The 24,384-nt window shown below is 42.6% G+C and overlaps 1 protein-coding gene across 2 annotated transcripts in view; it reads right to left on the bottom strand.

Moving 5' to 3' along the window:
• Window positions 1–24,384, bottom strand: part of LOC146802565 (acetylserotonin O-methyltransferase-like) — a 689,077-nt gene that overhangs the window by 513,332 nt on the left and 151,361 nt on the right. For both annotated transcript variants that reach the window (XM_085622124.1, XM_085622125.1), the window contains exon 2: window positions 10,595–10,769. In XM_085622124.1, the coding sequence (XP_085478250.1) occupies window positions 10,595–10,769 (175 nt within the window). The remainder of the gene's footprint in view (window positions 1–10,594; window positions 10,770–24,384) is intronic.

Here is a 24,384-nt window from a genome sequence, read left to right as displayed (position 1 = left end):
CTGTTGTTACAAACCTGAGGGTCATGATAGACACCACCCTCTCCTTCAAGCCCCACATCAAAGCTACGCAGCCACCTACTTCGGTCTTAAAATGCTTGAGAAAGCTGTTAAAATACTTACACCTAGACACCCGCAAGGAGATTGTACATGTACTTATCACCTCCAGGCTGGATTTTGCCAACATACTCAACTTAGGGCACCCCAGTGTTTGGTATCCAATCTGCAATGTGTACAAATGGCTCAGCAAGGCTTATACTGAATATTCCCAAATGTTAGTCTATCAGACTAGAACTCAAAGATCTCCACTGGCTATCAATCAATTCCAGGATACAGTTCAAAGCACTGTTGATCACTCACAGAGCTATCCAATAAAAGGGTTCCAGATGAATCCAGGACATGCTCCATCCTTACTCTCCTGCAAGGGTTCCACATTTATCTAATCTCAACCTCCTGTACATCTCCAGATATCGCAGATCCAGAGCAGAAGGCAGGTCTTTCTTGGTTCTGGAATGGTCTCTGGGATGCCCTCCCTCTGTTCTATATTTTCTTTAAAAGCCTGTTCAAGGCCGAGTTGTAGCCATGCGGTTCGGTGAGCTGTAACCCCCCACTCCAACCTGTCTCTTGAGTGCGCCAGAATGCTTCTTCTTAAGCAACAATTGCGCTCTATAAATATCTCTTAATTCATTCATTAATTTATAGTGGTGTATCATTAGTATATTGGTTAGTTTTTATGTTGTAATCTGCCAGTAGAGCCCGAATGGGCTCTATTGAAAGGCTGAAGCATGAGGGGAGACCGTATGGAACTGTGAGGGCCTTTGCTATGGGATAGGGGTGTTTTTAGACCACGGGGGTGCCCATGTCAACAAACTGCAGAGACAGAAAGGTAGGAGGAGAACCAATGAAGAACATAGGTGGTAAAACCTATTTGAGATGTCAGAGTACAAATTAAAATTGCATGGTTAACTGTGTTGAAGGCAGCTGAGAAGTGCAGCAACATCAGAAGGAAAAGGTAATCTTCATTTGCAGAGAGGAGGGTGTTGTCTACAATGTGTAAAGTAGATGATTTCATTCTTCAGTGTGAGTAAAAGCCAGATTGGTAGAAATGCAGAAGACGTTTAGCATTGATGTGATATGCGTGTTGAGTGCACACTGCTGTTTCAATGCTCTTGCCAAACATGTTTAGTAGAGTGATAGGCTGATGTTTGGCAATGTCCTAAGGGTTGAGTATATATTTCTGTTGATGTGAGAAGATAGCCCGTGTCTTAAAGCTTCTGGGGAGATGCTTTGAGTGAGGGAGCCATTAACAATGGTGAGCAGGGGTGAGCGAGCTTCTATAGACACATCTTTGATGAAGTACAAGGGTAAGGCATCATCTTCTTAGGAGTTTGCTTTGAGGAGTTGAGTATGTTGGTAACATTTGTGAGAGATATAGTTTGAAGGATGACCTCTGGGGTATTCTATGCGAAAGAGTGGGCATAATAGGAGATGAAGAGTTAATTCTGTCAGTATTCTGTAGTGTCTTTTTCAATGTGAAGAAGAGGTGGATGACACTGTGTTTGCCTGTGGAATTTTGGATAGGTGGGTCAGGCAGGGGATTGAAAGAAGTATGTGGTTGTCTTGAAAAGTGTTCTGCTTTGGTTCATGTCTTTTTTTGATGGTGTGGGTATACTGCTTTGCTTTGGATGATGGGATGAACTGTCAGTGTATTTTTCTGAGGGACTTTGGGAAGATGTTCATTTCATTCCAGGAATATTGGTGGTTTGCAGTAAATTATTGATGATGTAAAACAGGCAATTTCCTGGATGTGGCCTGAAGAGGGGTGGCTGAGTGATATACAGTATCATGTTGAGTGTGTTGCTGAAGTGTCAAAGGTGTCTCTTGTTTTTTTGAGTTTGTTTTTCTGGGAAGTTTAAGTCATCCATGAGGGTGGTGTGGGCATGCTGGGTGGTTGATGTGATGAAGAGATTCAAGAGGTAATCAATTAACTCCTGGTTGTACCCTGACATCTGTAGATATCTGTGTTGCCGAAAGTCAGAAATGGCATGCCAGTGGTTGGTTGGACCCATATGGAAGGAGTGGGGTCTGATGCTAGATTATGAACCATACTTTGAGGAGTAGTACATCTCTAATGTGTAAGTTTATAGTAAAAGAAATTGGGACAAGGAGAAGAAGAGCAAACACACTTGAAATTATTCAGTCTCCGTACAAAAGGTTTTGTGCATAAGTTAATACATTTTACCTTGCACTGTTCTTTCTTGTGGTAAATCAAAAGCCAAACAATGATTGTATATTTGTTGTTGGTATTTACAGAAAGAAACCTATTGCCTTAAATGGTTTTGAAAGACCTGACAGAATAAATTAAATTTGCTCACTAACAGCTATTTAGTTGAATGTTTATAGACTTGCTTAACCCGTTTTTATGCTCAAACATTTAACTCCAGCAAAACCCTGTGGAAGGTAAAATATTTCTCTAAAACATGCTCTATTGGTGTTGAGCTTAAATTGCATTACATTACACTGTATGAAGTTTGTAAGTTACTGATTCTGAATTTTGTCTTAATAAATTAATTTATCTTTAAAATGTTTTTGGTGACAATTTAATAATTTGCAGAAACAATACAACTAAGCAATTGCAAGGCAACTTATGAATGCCACCAGGCTGCTGAAATTACCCAGGATGCTATTCTTCAGTTACTCTGATTGGCTGTTATTTTGTGTTTGATAACCATGTGCTCTATTACTCTAACATTTTGTTTTCCTTCTGCAGACATGCGAAGTCCCTTTACACAGAAGGCCATACCCTTCCCTGATCCCACCATAACTCATGGGACTTCAAGGAGTTAAGTGTTGCTTGCTTGTCTAGGGTGCTGGTCCAGGATTACTTGTGAATGGCAGTGAGCCCTTTTATTTTCCTGTATGTTCAGACCACATGATGGATATTGTAGTGTTTGGACTGATAATGTATAGGATGTTTGAGGATGTGGGAGGGAACCATGAATTTGTGATGAAGAGAGAGTTGCTTATGCCAGGTCTAGAGTGTGAAGTACTGCAGGGCAAGAATTCATGGGGTTCAGTTGGAATGTGTGTTTTATATTTTGAGGGTGTGTGGTAACTAATTGGATGTGCAAAATGTTGAAGGTATGTATTGTGAGGATGCTTTGGGAGTGTTTGTGTTGCCTTGGTCTGGAACTGATATTCGGGATTCAAAGTACGCAGTGCTGGGTGAGGCACCTGATTATACCTTACTGTGTGGATCTCGGTCTAGCAAGATTTCTAGCCCAAGGTCCTTCTAGATCCTAACAGGCCAAAACAGGCAACACCCTTGCCCATGTCTTTTCTTTGCTGGAACCTCCAGGGTACTCGGAGACCCTGAGGAGTTGACTGAAGTAAGGATTAGGCTAGTAGTGATGCCACTTCCTGTGCAGATGTATTATGGCGGGCCAATGCCAAGAAGAGAGGTAAAGCCTGCAGAGTTTGGTGCTGGTGCTATAAATGTTGCAACAACATAGTAGACCTCATTTGCATTCAGATACCTGGTAAACACTGCACACTGAGATAATAGTAGGTATCAGGTGCAGTACATACCTCTCCCCCGAGTTTTACGTAATTCATATTTAGGGTCTGATTAGGAGTTTGGCGGTCTGATTGTCCGAATGCCACAGTGTCTAGAAGACTGCAGGGGCGGGGGTCTTCTAACCACCGTATTACGAGTAAACGCGGGACCAATGGCGGTCTTCCTGGCAGCGGTCAATGGTTTTCCCTATTTATTGATGCAGGTGTGTATATTTCGACTGCACATGTGTTAAATATATACATTGCATTATACATGTGAAAAAATACCACCTACTCATTGCCGGAGTCTGGCCCATTTGTGGGCAGTCCAGTCAATTGGTGTAGGGCACAAAATGGACTTACCTGTTTATCTCCACAAACAGTGTCATATTCTTCATGGTGAAGATGCTGCTGTGAATGTAGGACCCAAAGAAAGAGATCCATGTTGAACTCCAATGGGTAGAACAGGAAAGGGAGGAGTATGGGCCCCAAATCCTTAGATTCGGTCAACTTGAAGCTAGTGGTCCCACTGCCGCGGTCGGCATGTCGGAAAGCTAACTCGTAATACCGACAGAGGTGAACTTCTCTGTACTGCCCTATGGCAGCTGCTTTCCCTGACCACAGCCATGATGGTCTGCAGTGGCCTACGGATGACTGGCAGTGTTGGTGGTTCGTCAGCAGTCTTTGCAAAAGCAATCCAACAATCTCGTAATACGGCAGTTGGACTGCCGAGGTTGTGGTGGTTGAATCCCAACCACGGGTAAGGCAGTTCCCGGACTGCGGAACTCGTAATTGACCATTATTGTCCAAAGTGTTTTGTGTTGGACTGCATGCTTGCTTTTAATGTGTGTTCTCTTTACATGTGTGTTTGTGTATTCCATTGTAAATTAATTTGTGTACATTTGGTACCTGAATGTCTGTTGGTCTGTGTGTTGTTTGTGGGTGCATGAGTGCAAACTCTCTGCATAACATGTTTTTATATCTAAAGTTTTCATGGATGTAGCCTTTCACTTTGGGCTTACACTACTCAAAAAAGAAGACATTATTGACTTTGTCAATGCTTAAATAGTAAATGTGTTTACTAGCTTTCGAGATCCAATAAATGTTTTCGGGATAATTTTCCGTGTTTAATCTTTTCAACATCATGGCCTCCTGCTTTGCCTGATTGAATTCACAAAGCAGAAATATGTACAAATCCCACTGGGTCTAAGTAGCAAATATAGCTCTGTAGCTTTTGCCACTGCAGCATTTACTGACATCGGTGTGCAAATGATCTAACACAAAAATAGAGTGAGCATACACAACATTTTACATGAACAACTGTGGTAACATTTCGAATAATTACTATTCTCTAGGGGCCCAATACCCAAAGGTAAATTTATGGGCACAAAATTCTGCATATATAGATTTACCCCTACACACAGGCATTAACCTGAAGTCCGGCAATTCTGAGCGGAAATTGATGTCTAGTAGGAGGAGTATTCCCCCCACTCATTTGCCTACGGGAAATATGTACAACTCAACATATTATCATAAAGTTACTACAAATAACATTTTGGGTCTATTTTAGGGGTAAATCTACCAAAATGTTATTCATCATACCGTATGTAACAGAGAACTATGAACTGATAGGCATAGGAAAACAGATGTCACCTGTGGAAAATAATACACACCTGATAAATATCAAATTAAAAGTATATAATAAAGCAACTGATATTGCATTAACTTTTTACCATCAAACGGTGCACTAGTGGAAAAAGTTTTTGCCGTCTCAAATACTGTTATGACGTTTTCTGGAAGATGGGACAATAACAGCACATGGGCACACATGCAAGCTACTTCACAGAAATGTATGGTAACACTAAATGATGTCTTCTTCCAGGCTTAGTTAAAATAGAGTGATGCTTCATAAAGTTTATTGAGAGCATTAAAATAGGGACCGCACCCTGGACTTTACGCTCTTCCCTTGTGCTGCAAGAGATGTAAACATAAAGTGTGATATAATGTGTCTGGGTATGTGTACAGTAGTGCTAGATGTGAGATAAGTCTTTATTTTCAAATTCATTAACAATGTGGATGTTTTTGATTTTCTAGGCATTTACATCTTTTAGGTGTATTTTTATAGTATGATTTTTATAAGTGTCATCATTGTTAGCAGTTAGAGACTATTACTTTGCATTAATATATTTTTGTATTTTCTTCTTTTTTTTATAATTATTGTTTTAATATTTTTACAGTGTGATGTATATGGGAGAATGCGATGCCTTACGTTATATGACAATATTTCTTATATTTATCTTTCATTTTGGTAGTTGCTATGGTTGGTCTGGTAGTGTTATTCTCTGCTTTTGTTCTTTTCTATGTGATTCCCTTGCAATATCTCTGGGTGGGTAAGTCTGTGCACTAGTACAGATGTGTTTTACAATTGAATGTCCCTAATTGTGTCCCTCCTTAGTATCTCCTTTCCTTCTCCCAATTTGTAATAGATATTCCCATTTTCAGACCCTTCCACTTTGCCAGTCACACAGGGAGAACGAGGTCTGTGAAGCTCTATGCACTCTCAGAGGAGAACCCCACACAGAAGAGACAGACTTTTAAGCATAGGCAAAGTAGTACCACACAGTGGAAGCTGCTTGGAATCTGAAGTGGTGGGGCAATGGAATTTATCCAAAAATCTAAAACACATAAAAGAATAAAACATTGCTTACCTGCAGCTGCGGCAGCTGCCTTGCTTCTCTCCTGGTCCTCGACTCGGGCTGGTGCACATTGCACAGTATCCCAGATGCCAATCCTGGCTCTGCTCTCAAGCTGGCAACATCATTACCCAGCATGGGAGAAGTACTGGGATTAGTGGGAGCGGCATGGTTTGGCACTCAAACAGGACCTGGGAGCCTGTGCCTTTTCTCCACCCAACTGTGCAACACAGCTCGGTTTGGAAAAATGCTCATGTTGGTTTGGCTGTCCTAGGACGGGTAGAAAAAGTAGCATGCACACTTAGCAGTTCCCATCACTCCTCTTCCCTACTGTTGTCATGAAATTGTATGGCCCTGCAGCCCTATGACAGCCAACTGGCAGCCTGCGGGGTCAGATGAAAAATACAATGATTATAAAATTGTTTAATTTTCATTACATTTTTCATGTGTTTAAATCTTCTACCACTCAACTGTAAGCCAAAGCGGTGAACTCTGCTCCGTTCGCGGAGTTTTAAATACTTCCTGCACCGCAGAGTACGCAGAGTTCTGAAAACTCTATTCCACTAATATTTTCCTCGCTTGTGCTCCCCAACGTCAAGTTGGAGAGCATGAACAAGGAAAATTAAACCCTTGGTGAGATTCTTTTCTCGCTCGCTCTCCCCAACGTCAAGTTGGCGAGCGAATGCGAGAAAAATCCACCACCCAGCTAGATTTCTCAATGCGGGCGGTCGAATTTCTCAGGTGGTTGCGACTGCTCACATTGAGGAACCTGCTGTTCGCATTGAGAACATTTTCCGCTCTAGTATAAAATCTACTTGAGCAGCAGAAAAGAAGCAGTGCCCTCTTGTGCTGCGCTGTGCATGATAAAAACCAAAGGAAATGATGGACGGAGTGTTAAACATTGCAAGCACTCACCACAGTCAACTGATGGATTTAGGCCCAGATCTCTGTACTGGGGTGAATGTATGACATTGTTCTGCATTCTGTCCATCAATTGTTGTTTTTGCATTTGTCACCCCGAGTGGGAAGGGTATGCTCAGACGTGAGTCCCGTGCTCTCCATGCCACTGGAATCAAGCTATCCTGGCTGACGAGGGCTGAAAGCCTGAAAGCGGTCCTAGGATGCTTGTTTCCAGTCCAGGGAGGACCTGGCTTGGCAGTTCGGGCTGGACTGTTCCCATGGGGCACAGGGTCAAGACGGATTTGCATATGGCTGGGTTCAAACTGGAATGGCATGGTGAGCAAAAAAACGATGGATTTAGGCCCAGATCTCTGTACTGGGGTGAATGTATGACATTGTTCTGCATTCTGTCCATCAATTGTTGTTTTTGCATTTGTCACCCCGAGTGGGAAGGGTATGCTCAGACGTGAGTCCCGTGCTCTCCATGCCACTGGAATCAAGCTATCGTGGCTGACGAGGGCTGAAAGCCCGAAAGCGGTCCTAGGATGCTTGTTTCCAGTCCAGGGAGGACCTGGCTTGGCAGTTCGGGCTGGACTGTTCCCATGGGGCACAGGGTCAAGACTGATTTGCATATGGCTGGGTTCAAACTGGAATGGCATGGTGAGCAAAAAAACGATGGATTTAGGCCCAGATCTCTGTACTGGGGTGAATGTATGACATTGTTCTGCATTCTGTCCATCAATTGTTGTTTTTGCGCTGTGCATGGTGCCATTAGTGTTGATTTTCCGGTTCAGGCCAAACACCCGGAGGTGAAAATTAATGCGACCAGGCATGACAAAGCGCACTCCGCCGCTTGTGGAACTCCGCGTAGCGAAGCAGAAGTTTTTGGTCCCCCCCTCAGGATGGGCAGGGGGAAGCTTCAAAGGCATACCGCCTCTGTGAGCTTCCCCAGGCCACTGCAACCCCCCACTCTTGGCGGGAAGCTTTGGCCGGAAACCCCAAATAAGGACAGGGGATGTGCCAGCCTGCCAATCCCACCCCTCAGGTGGGGGAGGCGAGGTGAAGCACATCTCCGGGCTCTCGCCATCTTGAAGATGGGGAGCCCTACCCTATCAGGACTAGGCTACTGCCCCCCTCCCACAGGAGAGAGGCAGGATAGGGGGTGTACTCACCCCAGGACAGGGACCCATTGGTCCCTGCCCTTCACCTACCTGTAACACCCCTAAATCTATTATTTAAGGGCACCCTGAACCTTCCTTCTCCGGATTCCAGATTCAAAACTACAAAGAAGAGCAAGAAGAAAGAAGACCTGCCCTGCAGCTGCTAAAAAGAGGAAGACACCAACTGCTTTGGCCCCAGCCCTACCGGCCTGTCGACCCTCGAACCTGCTCCTGCTCCAACCCGGCATCTCTTGTGGCAAGCAAGCTCACAAACCCCGGAGGACCTGGCGACCTTTTGGCTCTAAGCCCCTGGGACTCCCATGAGTAGAGGCTCTCCTCAAAATCTACCTCTAATCCCTGGCAGCAGCCTGGAACCGCGAACACAGCACACTCTGCACCAGCCAAGCCTGGCCAGTGCCGGAGTGAACAAAGACCCCGAGGGCGACCCCACGGCAACTGTGACCCCGAGTCCGGCACCCAAGGACCTCCCTCGACACTCCCGAAGAAGCCTGCAGCCTCAGAACAAGGTGCCCCCCCTACCACGATCAACAGAGGGTAAGATTTCCAGACACCAAAAGGCACCCCTGCACGCCCCACGGCCCCCTGTGCCCAATCCCCGGGTACCTACCTATCCTCCAACTACCCAACTTACCTCTCGAAGTGGTGGTGGCACCTGAAGAGTGCTCGTCCCCGAGCTTGCAGTCTTTTTCTAAACCGGAGATTTCCCATTGAAATCAATTGAGCGCCCGAAGGCTCAAAAGCACCCTGCACCCAGCCGCCCGAGTGGCCCTGGCAGTGAAAACTCTACACCTACGTACTTCCCCACTTGCCCTGAGTAAGTGACCAGGAGCCCAGCTCCCACAGCCACGTGGCTTGCCAGTCAGCAGCCACCAACCAAGGCCCCCCTATCCCTCATAGGATAACATTGGGCCTAACTCTCTCTGCACCCGGCTGCCCTAGAGTCGCTGAGGGTGAACCAACTGTAGCTACCTGACCCTGGGGGACCCCTGAGTCTATGCCCAGAACCTCAACTCTGCCAGTCGAGTACTTACCCTTAAACTGATAACTCTATTTTCCTCATAGGGTAACATTGACTGGCTTTTTCCTGAAATTTCTTTTAAGTGTGGACTTTTCAAATCTTAAAATATTCACCAAAAATCAGCCGAGTAACGAAAACGAAATTACTCACCTGCTCTTAGGTGAGCTCCAGTGCTGGATTTTGGTGCCCAGCACTGACTCTGAAAAATACTTACAACTGTACTTATCCGTAACCCAATTTTCTTCCATAGGAAATCATTGACTGTTTTTCTGTGAAATTTCTTCTGTGTTGATTTCTGCAATCTTTAAATATTCTTCAAAAATCGTATAATATCTGAAAACGTAATTACTTACCTGTTTTGGATAAAGGTCCCAGTACTGAGTCTAGGCACCCAGTACTGGATTACAAAAGTAACGAGAACATACTGTACCTGGAACTTGAATTTTCTTCCATAGGGAATCATTGACTGTTTTCTTTGAAATATTTTCTAAGTGTCAACTTTAAAAATAGCTAAATATTGTTTAACAATCATTACAGTAATTAAGTCGACTTTCATCACTTGATTCTGAGTACTGACCCAGGACTGAATCTAGGATCCAGTCCTGGAATTCCAAAAGTAATCTAAAAAGTAATCTGTTGCAAATAACTTGAATTTTCTATTGAGCTCAATGCATTGTTGTGTTTAAAATAGAGTTGCCTATTGCAAACACTTGTAACTGTTTACAAAAGTCAATTGCATATTGCAAAAGTATTTATATGAAACATCTCATTCTGAGAAAGTATATTTTAAATCCAAGTGTGGTTCTAAAATAAAACAAGCATATATTTTTTATATATAACCATTGGCCTAGAGTTCAGTTATTGAGTGTGTGAGACCATTTGCTGACTGAGTGTGTACAACAAATGCTTTATACTGTCCTCTGATACTGCCTTACTGCTCGACCAAGCTACCACTTTAGAGAGTAAGGTTATATCTAACTTTAGCCTCTGCCAAACCCTGGAGGACTGTGGACTCTCAACACCCTGTACCTATTAAGGGACAGTATATACAGAGCCACTTTCTCACACACGTAGCAGAACTCCACAAACTCCACCTAGGCTTACTGAATAGTGGGACGACGCTCTTCTGCCATAACGGAGGATCTGCCCCTGCAAGAATACTACAGCAGGTGATCATAAATTCCTATATTTTGAATTACATTGTAATACAATGTCTGATTTGATAAAGGTTTGGATCTTAATGGTTTTACCTTCCATATTGCTCATTTCAGTTTCTAGGAGCTTTAATCCCACACATGTGCAGAGTAACCTTTCCATCCCATCGGCACTGGCATTCAGACGCTCAGCAATTGTAGCCGAGGACAGGGGAGCACCAGACTCCTGCAGCAGGTCAAAGATACCCAGTTCACAGGCAGTGAACATTGCCTAGTGGGAAAAACAATAGATTAAAATGGTCAAGTAGCAGCAATTAATACAACTCACATGAATTGTCTAATTAACCAGCAAATAACTCGTACACTACAAATTACTGTTTTGCTTAATGTGATTGAAAAAGTGAATAATTCAAGGTAATTTCCAAAGCTGTACTTCACAAAACTGAAATGAACGTGTACCTGCAATAAGTCATCTCAGAAACACTTGTCCATTCCATGTTCTTTAATGCCCTAGGTCTATTAAATGGTGATGCACAATGCTATATAATGCTACATGAATTAATAAATAGATAAATGTAAATGTTGCCCACCTCACACCTGAAGTTTTTACCATGACACACAATCACTTAAATGTTTAGTAAAGGATAGAAATTATATTTATGTAATTGGAATTAAATTAATTTCAGTCATGTTGCACCTTCAGGTGCATTTAATCATGAGAGTATACTGTGATGTGTCTGGCAGCAATGGTTTTATTATCATTACTCTTTGTGTATCACAGTATTAATTCATCTTTCCAGATCTAATTGTGTGACCACAGCAAGAACTAATATTAAGTCTGTCTAGAGTGATCTTTAGATTTGTCTCTGAGATTTTTCATCAAAAAGGAGCATACAGGGAGAATCTCTGTGGCAAATGTTTGCCATTTCCTTGATTTTCTGTTATCCTAAGACCGACAAATGCTTGTGTCAGGCTCACTCCTGAAATACAAACTTCTCCTCAAGTTACAAGTCCTTTAAGAAACACCACTGCATTAGCCAAGGTTAGAACTGGCATTACTGTATTATATTGGATGATGATTAAACATCACACTGCTCTAGATAATGCCACAGTAATTTTCATTGCAGAGGCTAGTGAAAAATACTTTCGACTGGTCATTGATTGACCCACAGTGTATATGCCATCAATGCAGGGCAAATTCACTAAGCTTTGCTGTCCACCTTTGCCCTGAATTTATTGGACCTGCAGGATAGGTTACATGTGAATTCCCCCAGCATTTCACATTAGGGGGCTTATTTACAAGCCCCGTGCTCAGCTGGAGCTTTACTTTTAATATGGGAAGAAAATGACAAACCGACGGTGCAAGGGACTTCTGAATAATATAGATGTGGGGGTGTGTGTGTGTGCAGATATATATATATATTATCTCTCTCTCTCTCTCTCTCTCTCTAATATATATATATATATATATATATATATATATATATATATATATATATATATATATATATATATATTGCATTCAGTATTCCTCACGGAAAGATTCCACACGCACTCACTGGCTAGTTCGTGTTGCAATTTCTGTTTTTTATTGAGGCAACAACATTTGCCGACAAGCCCACCAACCCTACGCGTTTCCGTCTATCCACAGACCTTCTTCACGGGTGACAAATGCTTCAAACTATACCTCTATTTCAATATACCACAGGATGTTACATCACATCCTGGTTGATTAGCGCTTTGCATCCTGGTGGTTGTAGTGCGTTCGTTTTGTGCATATAAACAGTGATATTAGTGAAAAAACAGTGTTTGTGAAAATCAAATAATTTTATGTGACTTTATATTAATGTTTACCTTTAGTCCTTCTGGTTCTAAAATAAACCACATATCTCAATTTTGATTATACAGCCAGCCCTCCAGTGGGCAAAATTGCTAATAACTTCATTTGTGAAATGCAGTGAAATAACAATTAATCTTTCAATTTACAATACCTGCCCCTTAGTGGGCCGTACTTCAAATCCGTTAAAACCTATGACAAGATGTTCATCTATTTCATGGCTGAACATTTATAATTAGTTTGTGGTTTGTGTTTAAAATTCATCAATTCCTTTGGTCGTCACATTTTATCAATTCTGACATCTTTTACTATATATTTGTAACTACCAATCCTTTCAAGGGGTAAAGAGAGATTAATATAATGCAACCTATTTCAAAACTCGGGCAAACTTTGAGGTTTTGTTGATACTCCTAATTACATTTCTATGATGTTAACAAAATGAGTCCAGGTGGTTGATTGAATCACACCCTATAAATGTGAGTACATCTCCTCGACTTTATTGAGTCCATAGGGGACCAAAGTTCTAAACGACAGCATGCGCTGCGATTTCTTCTGTCTCAAAATCCTTTCTCGATTGCCACCTCTCACATGGCAATCGACCATCCCACGGCATAGAACTTTAATTTTTTCCAGTCCCCGTTATGGCATTTTTCCATGTGTTCTGCAACAGCATAACTACGATCCCTGTTTGTTGTTGCCCTCACATGCTCCAGAATGCACTTTTTCAGTTCGCAAACCATGCTCCCCACATATTTGAGTTTGCAGAGACACTCGATTATGTAAATAACATATTTACTTTTACAATTAATTAGGTGGTTGATTTTCCACTTTTTTTGGTTTGCCATTAAGATCTCATTCGTATTTTGCACAATCTGACATACTTTACAAGTAGAACACTTGTAGAATCCTTTTATGTCCAACCATATCTTTTGTTTTTTCATTTCAAAGTGAGTGTGAACTAGTTCATCTTTAAGGTTTTTCGCATTGCTGTATGTCATTTTCGGCTTGTTTCTCACGACTTTTGCAATAGTGGGGTCTAAGCACAAGATATTCCAATTGTTTCGTAAGATTTTTTCAATTTGTTTTGATTCCATGGAAAACGTTGTGATTAGTCGAATTACATCTTCTTCATTGTCCTGCTGTGTCGTTTTGTTTTTTATTATTTCAGTTCTTGACTGTTTTTCGGTTCTTTCTAGACAAGATGTTAACTAGTTTTTATTGTATTTTCTTTTTCTGAATCTGAGCATCGATTGTTTACTGTGTTTTTGCCATTCGTGTTCCTCCAAGCATATCTGTTGTATCCTCAATAGCTCTCCATATGAAATGTTTTTGATCAACGTGGCTTGATGAAAATTCTCCGCGTGTAATGTTGCATTACTTGCTGTGGTTTTGCGGTGTAATGTTGTATGCACCTTATTTTCTATAACGTAGATCTCAGTGTCCAAGAATACTACTCGGTTGTCACTTATGTTGTATGTGAAATGAAGGTTGGTGTTGGTGTTGTTAAGGATGTTGAAATATGACTTGAATTCTTCTACAGAACCATACCATATTATGAGGAGATCATCTATATATCTCATCCATGATATTATCTTCTCCACATGTTGATCATTATTTGGGTTCCATGCCACCTTTTGCTCCCACCAACCCATTGTGAGACAATCATAACAAGGAATAAAAGAAAATCCCATTGCTGCCCCATCCTACTGCCGATAAATGTTATCTCCGAACATAAAAACATTTTGGGTCAGACACAACGCGATCATTTCCATTACCATTGCATTGTGGTTGGCAAAATGGATATTCTGTTCTTTCAAGAAATACTCACATGATGCCATGCCAATTGTATTTTGGATGTTGGAGTATAACAAGATCACATCCATTGTGATTAATTTGTATGTTGGTTCCCAAGTGATTTCTTGCAAAATTCTTAACAAATCACTTGTGTCTGGTAAATATGATGTTAATCCCTTTACTTATTGCAACAGATAACCATTAGGCCTGGGCTAAATTTCTGTTCCGCTCGCGGAAATTGCGATAATTTGACATTTTCGCGTTCCGCGGAGAGCGTGAAAATGTCAAAATTTCCGCATTCCACAGCTTAGCGATAATTTGGTTCTTACTCGCGCTGTAAAATATTACATTATCGCGCGCGCGCGATCGCCTTACCTGAATCCCCGCGTTCGCCGACAAGTTTTCCCGATCCGGTCGCGTTCTCCACGAGATGTTGGATTGTTGGTAGCCATTTGCACTGTCTCGCGACAGTTCGCGCCCGCAGTAACGTCATGCGTCGCGCGATCACGTCTTTCTTCTCGCGATCATGCACCGCGAGAAGAGTGAAAACAAGATGGCCGCGCTCGCAAGCAACCGCATGGGTAAGTTGGCGAGCCGCAAACACGCAGAAAATACCGCGAACGGGCGGGAAAAAAACGTCCGCATCTTCGTGATATTTCCGCGTGTTTGCGGAGATTTTAAACATTTTTGCGATAATTTGCGAAAGTCGCTTTCGCAAATTCCGCCCACCCCTAATAACCATCTAAAAAATTTGCAATTGGTTCTAACAGTGACCCCTTTGCATAAATGATTGGTCTTCCAAGTGGTCTTGTGGGATGTTTCTGTATTTTTGGGAGGAAATAGATTGTTGCAGTTATAGGATGTTCCGTCATGAGGTATTTTTTCTCATCCTGGTCTATGAGTTTCTTTTCAAACCAACTCTGTAGTTTCATGTCAAGATCATGTTTGTATGATGGCTTTTGATTTTCCTTTAGTTTCTGGTAGTGTCTTGTATCGCTCAACTGTGTGTAAGCCTCCTCGACATAGAGCTCTTTATCTTGGATGATGATATTTCCCCCTTTGTCAGACATTTTTATTACAATTTCATCATCAGTATTAAGCACCTTTAAGGCATTTAGTTCTTCCAATGTTAGATTGTACTTCTGTTTTTTGTTTTTGAGTTGGTGTAGGTCTTTCACTACTGCTTCGTGGAAGGTCTCGATCTTATTACCAGTCGGTAATTGTGGGTAATATTTAGATTTTGTTTTTTTACCGCTGGTTCCTTCCCCCAGTTGGGAACAATACATTTCCAATTGATTCATTTGCTCATTTGCATCTTGATCCAATTTCATCAGTGTTACAAAATGTTTTACATCTGCCGCTCTTAGCTCCATTGTAGGAATTTCCTTATGTTTTTGATATTCTGCCAAATTTAGACAATTTTTGCGAGCTTCAATTTTCGAATATATTTATATATATCTATTCTGGTTTGTGCCATGTCCATTTCGCTTTTGGGGCAAAAAGATAGACCACGCTTCAGTACTTGAGTTTCCGTTTCTGTTATTATTCTTTTCGATAAGTTTATTACTTAAAGTTCTTGAGAGTTGTTTTCTAGGTCATCTTCTGTCTCATGCTTCTTGTCCATGTTCCTGTTTCTTTGGGGTCTGTTGTCGCGCTTGCCTCTTTGTGCTGGCTTATTTTTGGGCGGCCTCTTTCCCCGACCCTTCCTCTGTTTGTTCCCGATTGCACTCCCATGCTCTTTTCCCAGTTTCGTTGCTGGAGGGCCAGCCTAATTTCCCCTAAAAAGTTGCATTTAGGACGTGCCCCTCCTTTTCGCTCGCATCAGTTGATGTCACAGACGACAGACTTCCAGATGCGTTTGTGACTATATCAAGTTTGTCTTGTTGTTTTAAGAGATCGCATTTCCTTGCATATGTAAATATGCGCCCTTCTAAGTAGTCTTCCTTGTCTTTTTGAAATTTCATCTGCTTGCGCAGTTGTAATGATTCCTTATGTTTTTCAATTTGGTGTTCTAAGTCTTGTTTAAATTTCAAAAGTTCAGTGTTCAATTCAATTCTTTCCAACACTTTCTCTAATTCTGTTAATTGTGTTGTTGTTCTTTCTAGTGCAATTTTAATATGTTTGATAAGGATTTCCATTAGACCCACTGACGATCTGAGAATCTGCTCACCCCATTTGTGCAGCAGATCATTGCTTGTGTCTTGATGATTAGTCATTAAGTTAATACGTAGTCTCCTAGGTACTCTTTTAACTTCAAGGTATTTTTTCAGAGATGTAACCTTCCACCATTTGTTTCTTTCCTTTTTAGATAATCTTTCCCACAATCTTAGTTTGCCTCTGATGTCAATATTTCGTGGAGTAGACTGCGCTCCATTCCCTGTATTTGGAACACTCTGTTCTTCAAAGAATGATTCCATTATCTCATTTCTTATAGCCTCTCTTTTATTCATAGTTGTACTTGTCGGTGTTGCCATTATGCCATGATTTTTATCGTCTTTGTAGACTTATGATTTTATAAATTGCCAGTTTCCTTTTCAACTACGCATTCCTTATTAACTGCAGAACAGTCCGGGACATATTTGTTAATGCCTCTTGCGTTTTCTAAATTGCGTGTTAAACTCCCGCAAATCAACCAGCTCTTGAAAATTGGTTTTCAGTCACAATGTAACAGCTTTTAATCGCGCACTCACATAATCAAAGGATTCAGCTTTCACTGTGGCCCTCCAGCTTTCGGTTCAGCGTCCTCCTCCTTTTGGCTTTTGTGCGGTGTTTCACAGTTATTTTGAAATGCAGCCAGCGTTCACTGATGTCGGTTTGAGGTTAAATTCCACAAAGATGGCCCTTTCACAGGCATTCGGCGCTCTCTGACGGTGCGATATGTGGAGACGGCGGTGCCCAGTCGTTATTAAATTGTATCCAGTATTCCTCATGGAAATATTCCACTCACACTCACTGGCTAGTTTGTGTTGCAATTTCTGTTTTTTATTGAGGCAACAACATTTTCCGACAAGCCGGCCAACCCTACGCTTTTCAGTCTATCCACAGACCTTGTAAATTGAAAAAATAATTGTTATTTCACAAATGAGGTTATTAGCAATTTTTCCCACTGGAGGGTTGGCTGCACAATCAAATTTGAGATATGTGGATATGCGGTTTATTTTTAAACCAAAATGACTAAAGTATCTTGATTTAATCCCAAATGTAGAGGTGAAGATTAATGTAAAGTCACAGAAAATTATTTGATTTTCACAAACACTGTTTTTTTCACTAATATCACTGTTTAAATGCACAAAACGAATGCACTTCATAGGTCTATACACACATCTACTCACCTATACAGTCACTCATACACACAGTCACTCATCAATATAGCCACTGAAATATGCACTCATACACCTGTACACATACTCACACACCACCACACACCCATGGAGTTACTCACACACCGAGTCTTGCAAAAAATCAATCATACTCCCCTTTACTTATCTATACAGTTATACACACACCACCTCACTTATTCACTTATTCATACAGATACTAACACATACTTTCTCTCCTATACAATCACTGACCCAAGCACACACTCATCCATACAGCCACTCTCACAATCACTCACTCTCACATATAGTCATTTTTGTAGTCCAACACTCTTTCATACATGTAGTTACTCACACATGTACCACTGAGATATCCATTCACTCACCAACACACCCATACAAACACTCACCCACCCATACAGCCCTTCACAGATGCACTCATGAACCAGCACACCCAGTGAATCACCCACTCACATATCTATGCACAGAGTCACACACCCCATACCCACCTTCACAGACGCTCAGGCACCCATACAGATACTCAGACAACCAATCAATAACCCACATAGACACTCATGTAGCTGCTCACCAACCCATGCAGCCGATTACACACCAACTGACAGACTGATACAGACATTCACACAGTTTAGTCACTAATACATGCATTCAGTAAGACACATTTATTTACTCACTTATACAGTCAGTCACGCACCTACTAAATCATCCATTCAGAGACTCATATACCTACTCATTCTTCAATACACCTCGGTATATATATATATATATATATATATATATATATATATATATATATATATATATATATATATATATATATATATATATATATATATATATATATATATATATATTTGGAAGAAAGAGTTGCCCCTAGGTGGACTTGCACTCACAAGAAGGCATCCACTCACCATGCAGGCAGTTTCCCAAGACACAGCCCTCACTCTTCTCTGCCGCTCGACGCGTTTCAGGCTTGCGCCCTTCCTTATGAGCAGCCTGTATTTCAATGACGGCCAACGCAGCATTACCAGTACATCCCCTCTTTTATTTCCATCAAACAGCAGGTCTTAGCAAAACAAAGCATTATGGGACTGGTAGTGCAAATTACAACCCACGTGGGTCGCCGCCGTCAATGAAACATGAAAGTTCTCCAAAGGGAAACAAAGTGTCCCGTATCGCCGCCTGCATCATATTCAAAGCACCTCCTGTGCCGTTCGTACTGTCAAAAAACAGCACCAGCCCCGCTAATGTTCCGCGGTGGTGTTCGTCCGTGACCGGGCAGGCCACATTCAATTGGAAGAAAGAGTTGCCCCTAGGTGGACTTGCACTCACAAGAAGGCATCCGCTCACCATGCAGGCAGTTTCCCAAGACACAGCCCTCACTCTTCTCTGCCGCTCGACGCGTTTCGGGCTTGCACCCTTCCTCATGAGCAGCCTGTATTTCAATGACGGCCAACGCAGCATTACCAGTACATCCCCTCTTTTATTTCCATCAAACAGCAGTTCATAGCAAAAAAAAAGCATTATGGGACTGGTAGTGCAAATTACAACCCACGTGGGTCGCCACCGTCAATGAAACATAAAAGTTCTCCAAAGGGAAACAAAGTGTCCCGTATCGCCGCCTGCATCATATTCAAAGCACCTCCTGCGCCGTTCGTACTGTCAAAAAACAGCACCAGCCCCGCTAAGGTTCCGCGGTGGTGCTCGTCCGTGACCGGGCAGGCCACATTCAATTGGAAGAAAGAGTTCCCCTAGGTGGACTTGCACTCACAAGAAGGCATCCGCTCACCATGCAGGCAGTTTCCCAAGACACAGCCCTCACTCTTCTCTGCCGCTCGACGCGTTTCGGGCTTGCGCCCTTCCTCATGAGCAGCCTGTATTTCAATGACGGCCAACGCAGCATTACCAGTGCATCCCCTCTTTTATTTCCATCAAACAGCAGTTCATAGCAAAACAAAGCATTATGGGACTGGTAGTACAAATTACAACCCACGTGGGTCGCCGCGTCAATGAAACATGAAAGTTCTCCAAAGGGAAACAAAGTGTCCCGTATCGCCGCCTGCATCATATTCAAAGCACCTCCTGCGCCGTTCGTACTGTCAAAAAACAGCACCAGCCCCGCTAAGGTTCCGCGGTGGTGCTCGTCCGTGACCGGGCAGGCCACATTCAATTGGAAGAAAGAGTTGCCCCTAGGTGGACTTGCACTCACAAGAAGGCATCCGCTCACCATGCAGGCAGTTTCCCAAGACACAGCCCTGACTCTTCTCTGCCGCTCGACGCGTTTCGGGCTTGCGCCCTTCCTCATGAGCAGCCTGTATTTCAATGACGGCCAACGCAGCATTACCAGTACATCCCCTCTTTTATTTCCATCAAACAGCAGTTCATAGCAAAACAAAGCATTATGGGACTAGTAGTGCAAATTACAACCCACGTGGGTCGCCGCCGTCAATGAAACATGAAAGTTCTCCAAAGGGAAACAAAGTGTCCCGTATCGCCGCCTGCATCATATTCAAAGCACCTCCTGCGCCGTTCGTACTGTCAAAAAACAGCACCAGCCCCGCTAAGGTTCCGCTGTGGTGCTCGTCCGTGACCGGGCAGGCCACATTCAATTGGAAGAAAGAGTTGCCCCTAGGTGGACTTGCACTAAACAAGAAGGCATCCGCTCACCATGCAGGCAGTTTCCCAAGACAAAGCCCTCACTCTTCTCTGCCGCTCGACGCGTTTCGGGCTTGCGCCCTTCCTCATGAGCAGCCTGTATTTCAATGACGGCCAACGCAGCATTACCAGTACATCCCCTCTTATTTCCATCAAACAGCAGTTCATAGCAAAACAAAGCAGTATGGGACTGGTAGTGCAAATTACAACCCACGTGGGTCGCCGCCGTCAATGAAACATGAAAGTTCTCCAAAGGGAAACAAAGTGTCCCGTATCGCCGCCTGCATCATATTCAAAGCACCTCCTGCGCCGTTCGTACTGTCAAAAAACAGCACCAGTCCGCTAAGGTTCCGCGGTGGTGCTCGTCCGTGACCGGGCAGGCCACATTCAATTGGAAGAAAGAGTTGCCCCTAAGTGGACTTGCACTCACAAGAAGGCATCCGCTCACCATGCAGGCAGTTTCCCAAGACACAGCCCTCACTCTTCTCTGCCGCTCGACGCGTTTCGGGCTTGCGCCCTTCCTCATGAGCAGCCTGTATTTCAATGACGGCCAACGCAGCATTACCAGTACATCCCCTCTTTTATTTCCATCAAACAGCAGTTCATAGCAAAACAAAGCATTATGGGACTGGTAGTGCAAATTACAACCCACGTGGGTCGCCGCCGTCAATGAAACATGAAAGTTCTCCAAAGGGAAACAAAGTGTCCCGTATCGCCGCCTGCATCATATTCAAATATATATATATCAAGACCAAACTCCCTTGCTTTCACCAAGAAGTCGAGCACTCACAGGGTTTCAGGGAGAGCTGCTTTTAATTCAAAATCCGGCATGACGCGTTTCGTTTTAATAAACTTCCTCAGATGCCGCTAGTCTCAGTAGATTCTCCCGCCCTCCTTTTTAATACGTCAATGCCCTTCTTCCATTGGCTAAGGCATCGCGGGCATATTAGCATAGTCAAACTTGTCACTGCAAGTCCGTACGGAGCAGACAATCAACGTAAGTACTAGCCCCAGTGGGCGGTGCCTGCTCCTTCCCCATGCTTTGCCATTGGTTGTTCACGGGAGGGTGGTGAGCAGCTCCCCTAATCCTTCACCTTGCCGCTATATTCCTGAAGATAAACCTGTAATTACCGTCTATGTAGGCGGCAGTGTCCAGCGAAGTCGCAGTTTCATCAGAGATGATCAGGCACACATTGCAGGTAAGTGGGGTTCCGGCATCTACCAAAAAGTTTTTAGTTACACCACAGATTGCCACAAATTCTGCCGGACCTGTTTAAAGATGGGCGCTCGTTGATTGCTGATGGCTGCACTCTAAACATCAAGACCAAACTCCCTTGCTTTCACCAAGAAGTCGAGCACACACAGGGTTTCAGGGAGAGCTGCTTTTAATTCAAAATCCAGCATGACGCGTTTCGTTTTAATAAACTTCCTCAGATGCCGCTAGTCTCAGTAGATTCTCCCGCCCTCCTTTTTAAAACGTCAATGCCCTTCTTCCATTGGCTAAGGCATCGCGGGCATATTAGCATAGTCAAACTTGTCACTGCAAGTCCGTACGGAGCAGACAATCAACGTAAGTACTAGCCCCAGTGGGCGGTGCCTGCTCCTTCCCCATTCTTTGCCATTGGTTGTTCACGGGAGGGTGGTGAGCAGCTCCCCTAATCCTTCACCTTGCCGCTATATTCCTGAAGATAAACCTGTAATCACCGTCTATGTAGGCGGCAGTGTCCAGCGAAGTCGCAGTTTCATCAGAGATGATCAGGCACACATTGCAGGGAAGCGGGGTTCCGGCATCTACCAAAAAGTTTTTAATTACACCACAGATTGCCACAAATCTGCCGGACCTCTTTAAAGATGGGCGCTCGTTGAGTGCTGATGGCTGCACTCTAAACATCAAGACCAAACTCCCTTGCTTTCACCAAGAAGTCGAGCACACACAGGGTTTCAGGGAGAGCTGCTTTTAATTCAAAATCCGGCATGACGCGTTTCGTTTTAATAAACTTCCTCAGATGCCGCTAGTCTCAGTAGATTCTCCCGCCCTCCTTTTTAAAACGTCAATGCCCTTCTTCCATTGGCTAAGGCATCGCGGGCATATTAGCATAGTCAAAGTTGTCACTGCAAGTCCGTACGGAGCAGACAATCAATGTAAGTACTAGCCCCAGTGGGTGGTGCATGCTCCTTCCCCATGCTTTGCCATTGGTTGTTCACGGGAGGGTGGTGAGCAGCTCCCCTAATCCTTCACCTTGCTGCTATATTCCTGAATATATATATATATATATTATCTACTGGCAGTCGCCAGTAGATAGTTATAGTTAGGACCGTGTTTCCATTGGAAATCTCAAAATTCTATTTTGAATAACTTTGGCGCCGGTTGACGAATCTTCGCGAAATTTTCAAAACTAATGGGGCGCTCCGCTCAGCTCCTACCCTGAAAGTCTCGGGGGGATTCGTCAAGCGGGGGCCAAGAAAAAAGGGGGTCCCAAAACACGTTTTCCCCATGCATGTTCCCATAGGACCTTTAGTCGAAGGTACAGCCCGAACGGCTGAACAGAATTACTTTGGCAAAGAGGTAGTCCTCAGGTCAGGGATGTGCCTTTTGCATATATGGAGTCAATCTTTTCAGTAGTTCCTGAGAAAATTGCAGTTTCATTTCGTTTCGTTTCAAAAGCTTTTATTCGATTTGTACATACAAATCATACAAGCAAAAACACAATTGAAATATTAAAACCATCAAATAATCTTTCCTAAAAAAATGGAAAAAGCTAAAGTGCAACAAGTGAAAAGTAATCATGCCTCTATAGATCAACATGTTTTTATAAAATACACGACGATCTTACATAGACTAACTGGGAGTCAGAAAAAATTACTTACTAGGCCTTTACTGGGAACTGTATATTAAAATTATTAAATAATCATTCAATACTGTGGGGGACTGGATAAATACCTTAATACAGACATGGATATAAAATTCAAAGAGAAATAAAACATATGTATACAGACAGGGATAATAACATTAATTTCATCATGAATAAATCCTGGCAGCTGTATAACACAAGTACAGACAGGTCAGTAAACAACATTAAAGTACAATACTTTTCCTGGCAGCTGTACATTTTAAAATAAAAGTAGCCAAGAAGAAACAAATCTCCTCGTTCACTAGTAAAGATAAAAATATCAATGCTGTTTGTGTGGTACAGATGTTGTATTTAATAAAAATTGGTTTAAGGTATTTAAGCCTAAAATACTTATAAAATTTACAAAAAAGTAAAAAATGGCAACTACTCTGACGAGAAGTACCATCACACGGACAAGGTGTGTTTGAACTAGTCTTTGTGTTTGGAAAAGCAACCAAGTGGTGTACTATACCCAATCTGACCCGTGTTAATACATACTGGTGGGAAGGGCGGGTCACAAATACAAGATAGGATTGTAGTCCAGGAGCTAAATTTAGATCTTTGTAAAATTTCAAAGTAGCAAGATTTCCAACAGCTTTGTCTCGCTCAGCCTTACGAAAGTTAAGGAACGTTATCTTAATTTCTTTTTTTGAAATGGATACAACCTTTTCCGGCTCACGGAACACATTAATGTTGAACAAAAGTAGATACCAATGATGGATGTATCTTAACCATAATACCCGTGAGGAATGATCCAAACCTATACAGTCAAGGATAATATCCTGAGTGAATCGGGTCTCCGGTTTAGCCCAAATAGATCGCCACAATAAAAGTGGCCGAACTGCTGCTAAGTCAGAGATGTACTCGATCCCAACTTCGTCATGGATCAACTGTATGGAAGCGGAAGGGGGAACACATAATAACCTCCTTAAGAACTTGTTTTCCTCCTTCTGCAGGGAAATACCCTCACAGTGACCCCATACCCCTGCCCCATACAGAGCAGAGGAAGCACAACATACGTTATATATGTTCGTCATATCATAGATACTTCGTGAGCCAAGTTTAGAGGCAAAACGAAAAATACTACTAGTGGACCGTAACATTTTTATTTTTACGGCATCAAATTCCGCATTCCAGGACCCACTGTTACTATATGTTATTCCCAAATAACAAAAAGATTTAACAGAGGTCAGTTTTTCCTTATCTAGAAAGAAAGTATGTTTTACCTGCTTGGCTGCCTGACCACATGACATTACGTATGTCTTAGTTTTATTCACACGAAGCTGCCTAGCTTGTATAAACTGCGTGAAATTATCAATAAGGCGCTGTAGGCCCAACTGTGTTCGAGATAAAAGAACAGCGTCATCCGCATAA

Source organism: Triturus cristatus, chromosome 8, assembly GCF_964204655.1.
Source record: "Triturus cristatus chromosome 8, aTriCri1.1, whole genome shotgun sequence".
NCBI classification, from domain to species: Eukaryota; Metazoa; Chordata; class Amphibia; order Caudata; family Salamandridae; genus Triturus; species Triturus cristatus.
This window is presented reverse-complemented; position numbering and strand designations above follow the sequence as displayed.